The 13,572-nt window shown below is 33.1% G+C and overlaps 2 protein-coding genes across 6 annotated transcripts; both read left to right on the top strand.

The window, feature by feature from the left end:
* The first annotated feature begins 3,586 nt into the window (after positions 1 to 3,586).
* Positions 3,587 to 5,146, top strand: LOC105170666 (uncharacterized). 2 transcript variants are annotated; one of them, XM_011091523.3, is made up of 2 exons: positions 3,587 to 3,745; positions 4,201 to 5,146. In XM_011091523.3, the coding sequence occupies exons 1-2, from the start codon at positions 3,719 to 3,721 to the stop codon at positions 5,011 to 5,013; spliced, it is 840 nt and encodes a 279-aa protein (XP_011089825.1). In that variant the 5' UTR covers positions 3,587 to 3,718; the 3' UTR covers positions 5,014 to 5,146. The 2 variants fall into 2 exon arrangements, with proteins under 2 accessions (XP_011089825.1, XP_011089826.1); XM_011091524.3 differs by lacking the exon at positions 3,587 to 3,745 and adding an exon at positions 3,753 to 3,922.
* Positions 5,147 to 6,080: 934 nt separating this feature from the next.
* RAD51D (DNA repair RAD51-like protein) lies at positions 6,081 to 12,281 on the top strand. Of its 4 annotated transcripts, none has more exons than XM_011091528.3 (10): positions 6,082 to 6,323; positions 7,271 to 7,343; positions 7,431 to 7,550; positions 7,628 to 7,709; positions 7,866 to 8,000; positions 8,335 to 8,445; positions 8,561 to 8,642; positions 9,169 to 9,239; positions 9,889 to 10,038; positions 11,632 to 12,281. In XM_011091528.3, the coding sequence occupies exons 3-10, from the start codon at positions 7,456 to 7,458 to the stop codon at positions 11,668 to 11,670; spliced, it is 765 nt and encodes a 254-aa protein (XP_011089830.1). In that variant the 5' UTR covers positions 6,082 to 6,323; positions 7,271 to 7,343; positions 7,431 to 7,455; the 3' UTR covers positions 11,671 to 12,281. The 4 variants fall into 4 exon arrangements, with proteins under 4 accessions (XP_020552632.1, XP_011089830.1, XP_011089832.1 ...); XM_011091530.3 differs by having other exon boundaries at positions 11,635 to 12,281; XM_011091529.3 differs by having other exon boundaries at positions 6,084 to 6,323; positions 11,736 to 12,281.
* The last annotated feature ends 1,291 nt before the right edge of the window (positions 12,282 to 13,572 follow it).

Here is a 13,572-nt window from a genome sequence, read left to right on the forward strand (position 1 = left end):
GAAAATTTGAAATAATTATTGCACTACCTAAGTTGTATGGAGCAAATATGCTACACCCACGACCCAACTAATGATTCATACTTCAAGATTATGACATAATTGCAAGAACAAAATAAATATTATTAATGTTGTCCCTCCACCACAATAAATATTTTGAATATAGTTAAAACTAATATGAAAATTGTTGTATAATTGTCCCAATATTTAATTTTTATATTAATATTACTTCGTTATAATAAATAATATAAAATAATTTTTAATTTTAAATTATTTATTTATAATATAAAAAATAATCTATTTATAGTGCCACAATATCCTCACAGTGTTATATTTGGAGAAATGTTGAAATGTACTTAGGTTAATAACTAAGGCATAGAGGCTCATCAGGCTTTATTAATATAATTTGAATTTTATTATTGAAATGGCTTCATCTTCATTATTTGGAGGGATTAAAACGTGAGGGGGTGTTCGGAATAGTAGCCGCTCAAAATAAGCATTTCTTCGTATATTTGTTCAAAATAAGTTGATAAAAATATATTTGATTCATATCTTTTATTTTTTAAGCTGTTTAAATTAAATTAGTTTAAGTAAAAAATTATAAAAGTATCTTTTCTATCAACTTTTGCCGCTTATTGATAAAAATTATTCTCAAACAATTCTACTATCAATGTTATTCCAATTTTTTGCTTTTTTCTTTTTTCCGAACGCTCAGGACTTTGACTACTACTTAATTTATAATTTTTTCAATATATTCTCATAACAAAAAATAAAAATTATTGTAAATATCAATTAAAACAATATATATATATATAGATATCTATGTGTGATATTCACACATATTGACGGTACATTTATCATCGCCTTGATCATAAATATTATATATAATTAGTGGGGACTTTAAAAATCTAAGGAAGCGTCTTGTCGGGGGATAAATTAATTATAAATAAAATAATACAGTTTATCCCTTTGGCATACCTCATCCATGTTATGGTGTTGTATTGTCAGACTGGCCTCCTTTTTCAATTATTTCTTTGCTTTCGGATTCGGAGTTTCTTTTGGCTTCGGGATCAGAACACTAAATTCATAGATCACAACACTACATTTATCTCCAATCATTATATTCATATGCTTCATATCATGTTACTTTTTCTCCAGGTTTCTATCTAAAATATTTCAATACTTAAATGATTTTAAATAAAAAAGAATTTTAAAAATGTAAAATAGTTTTTTCAATAAATAATGCATTTTTACTCCAAAGAGTATTAATAGGGTGTAATGTTCGACGTGTTTGTACGAATCCAAATATCGTAATCTCCACATTTTTAGGTGTTAAATGATCTATAATTGTGATTTTTGGTTATCGAATCGGAACAAATCTTGTGCGACCCAATATGAATAAAAGTGTATAGATTTTAGTCTTATTTTGACATTTGAGATCCCATAAACATACCCTTTAAACACTTTTCTTATCATATTCCCATCACTAATAATATCAAAATTTATAAGGATATAAAAATCAATTTCCAATAATGAAAATTCATCATATATATGTACCCCGCCGTATCACATATAAAAATTTTCTTTCTTATTTTTTTTTTAAAATACAGTGATGTCTCTAAAGTACAACATTTGACACACAATACAATAATATTTTTAAATCAATCAACGATTTCAGATGGAACAAAGAAACAACATACACATACTATTATAAAAACAAACTAACACTTACATGCGTAGAATTGGAACTCAACCCTATGTAAATACTATAAAAATCATTTTAAACATAGATCATTTTTCATTTGAAAAGACGAGACATTCACTCCAAAAATCAAGAAATACTCTCGAAGATCATCGGACTTGTCCAGAACAAAAGAACTAAAACTAGAAAATTAAGTAAAATTCATGCAATAATGAGAAAATCAAGCGTTTGGAAATTAGATTTTAGGTTAACGATTTGATCATTTGAAGTTTACTAGTGCATGCGGCTCAGTTAAATGTGCATGTATAGTTTATTTAAAAGTTAAAAAAAGTTATTACAATAAAATTTAATTGAATAAAGTAAAAAGGATTAAAAAGAATATGACAAATTATTGAGAGAATTATAAAAGTTAGATAAGCAATAGGATTGGTAGAAGTTGAGAAGAGGGTGACAAGAAGTTAAATAAGGGCGAAAATTGGTGAAATAATTTTAAAAACTAAATAAAAAAGAACAACAACAAGAGAAATAAAAAAAATATGAAATAATATTATAAAAAAATAACAGACAAAAAAAAAATAAAACCCACAACAAAAAATATATATTTTTCAATTATAAAATAGTATAGATAATAATTCGAATACGAGGTGCTAGATACAAAACAAGGGGCGGACACGGGATGCCCTTAACTTTAATAATTAATTAGTATCGTCATAATATAAAAAGATGTGATTAGTGCGTTATTAATAGTGATTAGTGAGAAGTAGAAGTTGTCAATGTCTTCATGTAGTTTTCATTAGCTATGTATATAATGCATATCATCATAATAAAAAGCTGTAAAACCTTGTGATTTTGACATTAATTAAACTATAGAAAAACAGTGAAAATGTTGTTGCCATTATATGACAACAATATTAAGTAATAATTATAAAACTATCATTAAATATATATATTAATATTATGAAAATAATTACAAGAATAAACAAAGTTCTTGTGGCGTAATGCATATAACTAATGACAATTAATATAACCTTTTGTCGGTAATAATCCATTTTTTTGTAACGAACGATACGAAAAGATTGACATGAAATGGACCCAAAAAAAAGGAAGCGAAAGTGGTAATAATGAAAAATAGTATGTTTTCACCACTGAAAAAGGAGGGAAAAAAGAACAGTAAAAAGTTTGAAAAAAGAAGAAGATGAAGTGTAATTAAAAGCAGCAATTAATATTTATGAAAAGAATGTGTTATTTGACTTACCTTTTTAAACTAACAAAACCGCGTGATCAACAACTTGCTTTCACATTTTGATTTGAGAGGCGCAAACAAGAAATCATCATTGTCCATGGAAAAATAATTAAGGAAAATCTGTCTTCATTTAGCCATTCACTATGATTGAGAAGCAACTGCAAAAAAGATAGAAGAAGCGATGGATTTTATTTTTTTTTTGGAAAAACATATTTAATTTGTAATTTAACACTTCATTTTTTACCATTGTTTATAATAAATAGTAAAATAAAATTCAGTGTACTTTCCACGACTCTAATTTGAAAAAAATTGAAATTTATTAATATTTTGCATAACATAATTCAAAATAAAAGGTGAAAGATTTGAATTTTTTTCCACTATGAAATTAAACAAATAAATGGAAAATTCTCAAATATATTTGCTTTGGAGTGAGAATGAGGCCATTATTTTGCAGCTCATTTATTTTAAATTAAATATAGTAAGAGAAGACTTTTGTTCATTTGGAAGTTTTGTAGATTCCATAACACTTACTATCTTTTTTTGTGTCTCTCTCTCTCTCTCTCTCTCTCTCCTTAATAAAAAAGAAAATGATTCTCAATGTGAACCCAATTGGCTGTTTTATTCAATAGGCTTGCTTGTCTTTTTTTAACCTTTCCACTCTATATATCCATCAAAGTCTCCTTTCTCTAAACTCCCTTTTCCCCCAAGATTTTTCTTCCTTTGCCAAATCTTATCACTTCATTTTCAGACAAAAGTTCAAGATTTGAGACAGAGATATGGCTTCATTGTGGGGTTATGCAGAGGTGTGGACTTCATACTTTATCATTTCTTGTTATTTCTCTCATTTTTCAAGTTTGTTTTTCTCATTCAAACACCACATTTTTGTTCTACCAATTGCTGATCATTTGCGTGAAATGTCTCACGATCTGATGATCATAAAGCCCATCATGTGGAATCAGGAGAAATTCTAGCACATACAGGTTTTAGTCGAACCTGAATTAATCATACAACAAGTGTAATATATTGCCGTGTAATTGGTGTATAGTTCTAAAGGAGTGACCAATCAGTATAGTTCTAAAGGAGTGACCAATCATACGCTAAGTGTATTCATTTGCTATGTAATTTGGTTTGGATAAAAAATTTCATGGAATCAGTGTTTGTTTCACCTTTTGTTCTTGTGTCTGTAAATTGTAAAGATACTTAGATTGCTTATTATCTCACGAGATTTGTTACTGATGTTGTTTGTGATGTTGATCAGCATCAGGACATGGAGCAACTGGGGCAGAAGCTGCTGTGCACCACGCTTGAGCTTGAGAAGTTAAAAGTCGAAGCCATGGAGGAAATGAGGAAGAACAAGGAGTACGTGAAGCAGCTAATCCATCTCCTCAAATTCGCCATCCAAGAAAGAGATGAAGCAAGAAACCAACTCCAGAAGCTACTCAACACGGCCACGTCGTTAACGAATACGATGGTCCCTCGTTTTCAGGCCGATAGCCCTCTGCCCAGACCAGCAAGAGCAAATTCAAGCATAACTGAGTCCAACAGCCTCTCAGAAACGCACAATTACCACTCGCATGGCTCGCCTCCCGTTGAGTCCCTATTCGATGCCGTCTCTTCTCCACCTGAAATATTCTCAAGCATGGAGTTGGTGCCCAGGATCGATCAGGGTTCGTTGGTTATCGATAGTCTTGTAAAGGGGAGAGCTCTGCCTCAGAAAGGGAAGTTTCTGGAGGCTGTTCTTGAAGCCGGGCCGCTGCTTCAGACGCTTCTTGTGGCTGGGCCACTCCCAAGGTGGCGTAATCCGCCCCGGCTTCAGCCATTTCAGATACCTCCGGTTTCGATCAAAGGTGGCGATGCTGATTTTTTTGCTGATAAGAAACCTGTGGCAGACGGAGGGCAATGGGCTTCAAGACAGTTGAATTTGCAGCCTTATGCTCTTACGTCATGTGGATCTTCCTCAGGGCACTTAACGAATTTTGCTAGTGTTGGTTCTGGAACTTGTCTGAGCAATGCCCCGATAATTAGTAGCAACGATTGTTTTCATTTGGCGAAGAGGCAGAAGTTCTGTTGAAATTAGAACTAAGTTGTTCCGATTTTTTGTACAAATAGAAGATCGATTAAGTGATGTAAATGGCACAGAATGATTTTAGTTTCCGAGTGAACTTCTCAGCTCTTTTAAGTAAATACTTATCAAATTCATCTCAGTTCTGTTTTCGCTCTTGTTTAATGTTTCTTGATGCTCTGCTTCTCTTGAAGCAAAAACAACATTTGGGTTATCCCTGTGAAAATACTAAGACAGAAAATGCTAAAAAGAAATAGCAACATCCTAAACTTAATAAAGAAACTCATTGCCACTTTGCATTGAGTCTCTTGTTTTATTTAACTTTAAGAGGGGTTTTTGGTTATTACTGTTTTGACAGCGGACAAAGAGGCGTCTAAACAAGCACATTGAAAATTCTGGTGGACTAGATTCTTGCATTACGCACACACTTCACATACTCAGCCGAAGAAGGTTTGCCAAACTGCTGTCATGTGTTTCCTGTACTCAGATACTTGTTGGTTTCCTTTAATATAACTAAAAATTATGAAATAACAAATTATAATAAACAAACATAAAAGTGAGAAAAATACCTACAAATCTTATAAAGTGCAAATCCATGACCTTGATTTAAGTCATGAGACCTGATCCTTAACAATTAAACTAAGAGACCGTTGGTATACTTTTATAATACTAATTAAGGGGTTCCGTATCAGTTGCAGTTAAATTTTTCATTATTGAAAGATTTTCGTACCATAAAATGTTGCTATTAGGAGGTGTTACTTTAATTATTCAGATAGTAGGAAATATTTTTTATATTCTATTAATGTATATATTTGAAAGGGGTATTTTTGATCAAATTGAAGTACTTTTACTCATTTTTAATTTTTTATTATAATAAATATTGCTTTAAAATTGAAAAGTTAATAATTGATTATTTCAATACATAATTTTAGTTAATTTATATCATCAATATTAATTATTCAGCTCATCAAATTTAGTAGTGATTAATATAAATGTTAATCGGCCTCTCCAAAAAAATAAAAATATAATTGTTAATGGTGTTTGAAAAAATATGCTGCCCAATACTTCTTATGTCACTTTAGTTGCCCAAAAGAACAGCCGACGGTGCTGATCAAATCAATTGAGAGAGAGAGAGAGAGAGAGAGAATCTGTTTCTTCTTAGAAATTCCGTGGCTAAGGCGAAGTGTTTTAAATCAAGAAAAGGAAGGGATTGAAAACTGTTAGCACTCTTGAGGAAAAAGGCGCTGCTTCACCGGCTATTGCTCGCGTGTTTACTTCTGCTCTTCTTGGTGCTTTTGGCCTCCCCTACTCCTGCTCCTGTACGTAGATATTCATACTTTTTTACGTAATGTTGAGTGTGTGTGTGTGTGCGTTTCTCATCATTATCATTGTTTTTTTGGTTGTTGAAATGAATGTTTTGTTGGTTAATTTCTGTAATTGTTGTGCAATTGGTGATTTATGATTTATCTTTTTGGTTTTTGGTGAAGATTTGAGTGAATTATCTACGAAGAGAAAATTCAAGGATATTCGTTGAAACTAACCCATTGTAGTATCTTTTTTATAGGTTAATGGTATAATTTTATGTTTAGCCAATGCTCATACAATTCAAGCTTGAAACTAAATACTATGAATGGGATAAAAGTATCTACTACTATCAAGTAGCTTATCTAACATCATTCCATTGTAACCATTAGCAAAGAGACAAACAAGAGATGTTTCAGTTATTGCTACTATTGTTTGGAGGAACTTTTGGAGTTTTTCTTTAACTCAATGGATTTTTGCTGTTTGCAGTTTCAAAATATAGAATTCATTTATACTTAATTTAATTGTTGGATTTGGAAAACAATATTAAAGTTTTTTTCTCCCTTTAAATGACAGTAACCTGTGCTTCTTCACTAGATACTTTCTCTATTTCTTTTCCCATTTCCCCACCTAAAGATCCAAATATAATATTGATTTTATAAGGTTGCAGAATTGGTTCTTACTCCATCATTAGGTGGATTTGATCTCCACAATCATGGAGAAACTAGCTGAAAGTGCGTTCTAAAGACTTTGAAACGACTTGCAACTTGAAACTATTCAGAAAAGCTCAATTGGATTTTTTTATTATAGATCTAATATTCTTATCTTCCAGTCCTTTGATACAAATACACCTACAATTAGGCTATTAGTAACATTTCAAGCATTTCATGCGCCCAAGTTTGATTATATTGATGCCTTTTCATTAAAAAATAATCTTGGCTTTTTTCGCTTTTTCCATCTGAAGATTTTCGCGTGCATGATCTTTATGCATTAGAGGCTGTTGGAGACACGGGTACACGGTAGGACAGTTGAAACAGGTAGCTATTTTAGAAGTTGTGTGAATGTATTTAATTTGGAAGTTATACAGTTAATAGAACTGAGTGTTATCTTTTCTTTGTGGAAAGGTACGGAATTACACTGGTGTCCTCTATGATAGAGAGTCAATGTCGACCGCAGTTCAATGGACTGGAGTTATTAGAAGATGCTCAACTGAACAAGCGTATTCTATCGACAGGATGCGAAAGGTACCTCTCAGCACAATTACATTTTAATGTCATACAACATGCATATAACTAGAGAGATCTAACTTTCTTTCTTCTAGAATTGATCTTCTTCTACAAGGAGGTTTACGTGTGGGACATGTAACAGAGCTAGCCGGGCCATCATCTTCTGGTAAAACTCAAGTAGGAGGTCCTTGCATGATTAAATTATGACCAACCAGTGGAGACTGATTACATTTCTTGGTTTCTCCCCCCTTTTTATGAATTTTGAATGAGCAATATATTAAACTAAAAGCTGATGCTTTGACTCCATATTTCGTTCTTATGACGACAAATTAGGTTTGCCTGAAAGTTGCGTCACATGTGGCAAGAAAATATTCAGGCACAGTGATGTACTTTGACTCGGGCAACTCATTTTCACCAAAACGTATTGTCCAGTTTCTCACTCAGGAGTCAGATCCTGCTAATACTGAGGTAAATTGCTTTTCGCCCTGTCTGCTGTTCCATTCATCTTAAAGACAGTTGGAGTAATTTCGTTTTGAACCATTCTCAAAAGCCTGTTGCATTTGTATAACTTTTGCCAAAATCTTGTCCAGCTATTCTTCCATTAAGTTTGGGATGTGAGTGAGTTAATGGCAAATCTTTATATTCATTATATATGCAACTACAGTCTTCTCCATATATTTTCTTAAATAAATGTTCCATGTTGTCTCTAACCGAAATTGGGCTACCTATAAGTTTCTTACACAAGCATTAGAATATCACCTACTGACATTTCGATATGCATCTATTTTTTGTGTTTCTGCAGGTAGATGAAATAGTTCAACGAGTAATGAGCAGCATAGTATGCTATTCTATATTCGACATCTTTACCCTATTGGATATGCTGCACCAATTAATGAATAATTTGAAATCTGAGGTTTTCATGATTGCCTTCGTACTTGTTTATTATCTTCTTCTCGTTTGCTTTGTGTTTCCTGTTAGTCGAGCATGAAGAATTTGCTCTGTTGTCACCAAGAAAAACTATTACGCAGATTGGTTGCAACGTCAGGATGCTTATCATTGACTCCCTCTCATCACTTATAGCCCCAGTTCTCGGCGGAGGTGGAGCACATGGTCTGTGTTCTGCAATCTCAGACCGACATGTCCATCGTTAACTTGGAAAGTTCTTAAATTTTTTTTAATAGAAGCCAATAGATCTAAATTATGAGCATATACTAAGATCATCAGTACCATAATCATATATCTTTTTTTTAGGCCAAAACGTGTCAGTATTATCAGCTTTCTTGGGTTTGTAGGCATGCACGTGGACATTGTTTTCAACACTTTTCCAACTCGTACAAAACTATATTCAATTGCTAGCTGCTATAAATGGTTAACTGTTCAAATATTTTATTAAACTACTTTTTCAATATTTGGATTTGTGTGATAAACTATTTAGATAAAGTGATCAAGTCCTTTAGTATATTGCAGTCTTTTAGACATCTTGAGCTTAGACTGTACCAGTTAATAAAATGGTGGGCTAGCAACTTAGGCGCATGCATTTCATTTACCAATCATAATTAAAATGTGCAACAAAAGAAAGCACATTAACTTCTTATTAGTACCTAAAAGCGTTTTTCTTGGTGGGCTATATATATAGGACATGCCTTAATGGTTACTGCTGGATTCCTGTTGAAGGAGCTTGCACATGAGCATAACCTTTCCATTGTGGTAACTATTGCTTTGACTCTTAGATATTTTCTTTTTCTTGGTGCTATCATGGCCTCTTCTTTGCTGGCAGTCTTTTATTTTCAAATGGTACTCTAGACTTGATCAGTTGAAGTCTTCGAGGAGCTGAAGTTGAAGAGTGAAGATTTAATTTACCATAGCATCATAATAGAACCCAACCCAGAAAATCAGACCTATGGATTGGGTGTAAAACTTCTGTTGGAATCTGGAACTGTCAAATTGTTGGGAAATACTTATCCGAAAGAAAAGCTATTTCCAAAGTAGTGGATTGCATTTATATTTTCATCCTTCAATAGAGATCTGCGAGAATCTAAAAATTATGTCTCAAATAAGAGTTGCAAGATCCGATCTACAAATGACAGGGTCTACCTATGTTAGTCTAGAAAGTGCCCCTTGTTTGCAAAACCTGTTCTCAATTTTTTATGGTTGAATTTAGTTCGGATCCCAAAAAAGGCTTGAAGTTTATCTCATTAGCTTTTTCTGAAAGAAGTATCTTCAGTTGATACTCAAGTGAGTGGAGAAAATCCATTATTTTGCTTGAGGAGTATTGAGTAGTAACTTACATTTGGCGGAATTTCCTGGACGGATTTCTACTTTATTTGTTCAAATAATACAAGTCCCTTTGCTTCAGGTGACCAACCATATGGTTGCTGGGGAGGCTGGTAGTTCAAAACCAGCACTGGGAGACAGTTGGAAGAGTATTCCACATGTTAGGCTTCTTCTACACAGATACCGTGCAACCAATGATAGCTGCATTTCCATACTTAAACACCCATATCTGGTATGCATGTCTGCTCTCATGTATTATATGTCTGCATATATAAGCTATTCATACATACATGCTCAACAGCAATATTAACCATTTGCAAACTTTCCTGCCTCCTTATCCGTGTGTTACGCCCCACAACAGCCCTATTTATACGAATAGGAGATGGAGCCTGCGAACAATATTTTTCTGAAACAGAGAAAAAACCTGTGGCAATGAATGACAACCAATAGTATGAGGCCAACCAAAAATTTCTTATGATACGTGGTTAAGTGTAGGGTTTTAGCTGAAGAAGACAAGTAGACTCTTCAAAACACTCAGATACTATTTCTGAAATTTATTTTGCTGACGTTTTTGGCATCAGTGAGCAAAACACCAAGATAATCAGTAGAGAGAGCTTGCTAGTACCTAAGGTAATTAAGGAGAAGGCAATATATTTTGTGCTGAATATATGAGCAGCAGAGTGTTTATAACTCATGAGTTAGATTTGGTGGAAGACTATTGTATATCAACAGCTAGTTGTCCTTAAAGAGATAAAGACAACACTCATGGCTAAGTTATATTTTGATAATATCTGTTACCCAACTCCAGCCTAGTTTATTCAAGTTCGTGGCAGGGTCAACCTCGGTTATATGGATATAATATTCCATTAACAGGTATCATTGGAATCACAAAAGGCTGGAGGTAAAAGTATGTAGGATCAATATATGGTCTATCGTACCCCGATCACACCTGACCAAGGGTACCCTCATTGCCATTAATATCCAATTCGCATTTTGGTGACCTCAAGAATTCCAACACATGGCCAGAGTGGTTCCCTTGTCTATGTCATTCATCGTGCCGGTTGCCTATTAACAATCTCACTCAGGTGGAACAACATTGCCTTATCTGTTTATGGTCTAACATGAGAATTGATTGATGTCTGGGCAGCATGAAGGAAAGATGGACAATGAATTTTCCTGTTCTTTACTTTTTGTCAATTAAAGGTTCAGGCAAAGAATCATGCTGTATAAGCTAAACAGAATGGGTATTGTACTGATATAAACTGAAATCACGATAAAACCCAAAAAAAAGCAACTTGAGGCTTTCCTGGGTTGCTGTCCATAAGATGAAAATAGAGAAGAAACTCCAGAATACTTGCTTGGTTCCCATGGTTCCACTGTAGAGAATTTGTGATTGCATCAAATTGATTAAAGCTTGATAGCCCTCAATTTCATATAACCACAATGGTGGGATTCTTATGCTCCACATAGATTCACAGGACTTAACAAATGTCAAAAACTAAAATGGCGCCACCTATCAGATCTTTTTGTGCTTTTGCTCTAATCTCCCCATCTCATCCAGTTTTTTTTTCTATACCTGGAAGCCACATCTGGAGCTTGTCCGCTTTGTTTAAGATGTTTCACTCATTTATTCCAGTTCTTGCCGTCAGGTCAGTTGTTTGTCATCGTCGTCATGTTCCACCGCTTTGGGTGGTTTGTAGATAGGATAATTTGTCTATGAGCACTACTTTGCTTTGCTTTCAGTAGGGTTGAAAATATAAGAATACATGAAATTTTGACTGTCCCACCATATTGTTTATTCATTCATCACTTTGATTATTCCCAGCAGAATTGCATAACTGTTCCGAGGGCATTAAATCTGTGATTTAATTTTCAAAGTCACAATCAAGTCAATGAAATGGAATTCGAGTTCTTGCTTTTCATCCTCAGGCTACTGGAAAGACGATGGAGTTCATGATTACATGATTTATGAGATAAAATTTGGCAGTTGTCTTGAGAAGTCAGGCCTTTGGTGCAGATGAAGCAGTAATAACCAGAGTTCCACAGCAACGAGGTCGTATTTACTCTATGAACTCAAATTAATGTGAGAAAAATGTATACATTTTTCAGCATAGTTGAGATTTGCTCCCTGTTTTATGTCAGTATCCTATTTTTCCATGAAATACCTAATGTTTTGTAGTGTGAAATACATACACAAAAAGCTGTAAGGTAATTCCTTTGTGATTTTGAGGGGGAAGAAATTTAAGGTGATGAAAAGACAGATGTGAAAGTGTAGAAGATGAAGGTACCTACTCATTGCTTTTCTCCATGACCTTCATTCTTGATCATGCAGTATACTCATGCATCCAAACTGGAAATCACTTAATGTAGTTTTGAATATGTATCGGATATGATACTGGCATGATGTGATTTGATACATGTAAGAATGACTGTGTATATAAGGCCATATGAAATCAATACCTAGATTACTTTGTAGTGCGGTGGAATAAAATTTATTACTCACCTCCTTTTTCTGTTTTAATTGCTTATATAGTATTAAGTTAGCTTTGATGTAATTAATAACTATTCTTTTTTTTTTTTAAAAAAAAAGAATTAATAACTACTCTTGTGGGGACAATATTCTGCTCGCTCTTTATTACTTTTACTAGTAAGTCTCACATATTTTATTTACGTGTATAATTTTTTTAAAATTTTTTACATTATATTATTTATTTTTTATAGAATTAAAAATTATCTAAAATATATATGAGATAATATATATATATATATAAGATAAAAATAAATAAGAAAAAAATTTACTGAAAGATAGTTATGAAAAATCATGATGAATGGAAAAGTTAAAAATAATTATTTAATTTAAAAAAAAATAAAAGATTGACATTCCAATAAATTGAAGACACATGACATTAGTCATACTATTCAGACAACAATGCCAAGAACTTTATGACTAATGTCATGTGATATGATTAAAGAAAATATTTATTGTTCTATAATTTGAAAATAAAAATATTGAACTATTGACTGCGTCGGCCGAGGTGATGCAGGACAACTGTCGGAGCAGGAGCGATTATGGGTTCTAAGTGGGATGGATTGGGTAAGTTTTTATAGGGAGCAAGTTTCGATCTTAACTTTGTGAAAGTAAAGTGGGACGGATCTTGAATTTCCTCCAATTTGCCCTGAACTCATCCAGTTGGCGACTCTATATAAAATGTGTCTTATGCCTTGTCTTTTTCTAAAACTACTCGTTCCACTTCTCTGTCAAATCAATAATCATTAGACAAAACTAATAAATTTCATCATTAACACGCATACAAAGAACACAAATTGATGTAATAGTTTGTTATTTTCGACCACGAAGGGATGAACTTAGAATGAGAAAGAGAATATCCATAACAAAAGAGAAATAAACATGAAGAATAGTGAATTAGGGACAATTCAAGCATCTCTTTTTCCCCAAACTTTTGAGGTTATAATAACTAATAATCCCGAGCTAGGCCTTATCAAATCGGGCCACCACAATTATATATCTAAAACCGATGAATTAGACCCAATAATATATGCGGCCGCCTAACTAAATGAGGCCCCAGCAAATGGATGCATAATTTAAGACTCCCAAACAAATGAATTAATAAATGGATAACATTCCGATCTTTGTACGCAATCACGTTGACCCCATTAACACTATTGAATATTTTCTTGAGAATTATTTATTTATTTTTGTTTTATATAAATGAAAAGCAAGTTTCTTGACCTTTGCTTTTCTGAC

This window comes from Sesamum indicum, linkage group LG9 (genome assembly GCF_026168435.1).
Source record: "Sesamum indicum cultivar Baizhima isolate 11 linkage group LG9, ASM2616843v1, whole genome shotgun sequence".
In the NCBI taxonomy this organism is placed as follows: Eukaryota; Viridiplantae; Streptophyta; class Magnoliopsida; order Lamiales; family Pedaliaceae; genus Sesamum; species Sesamum indicum.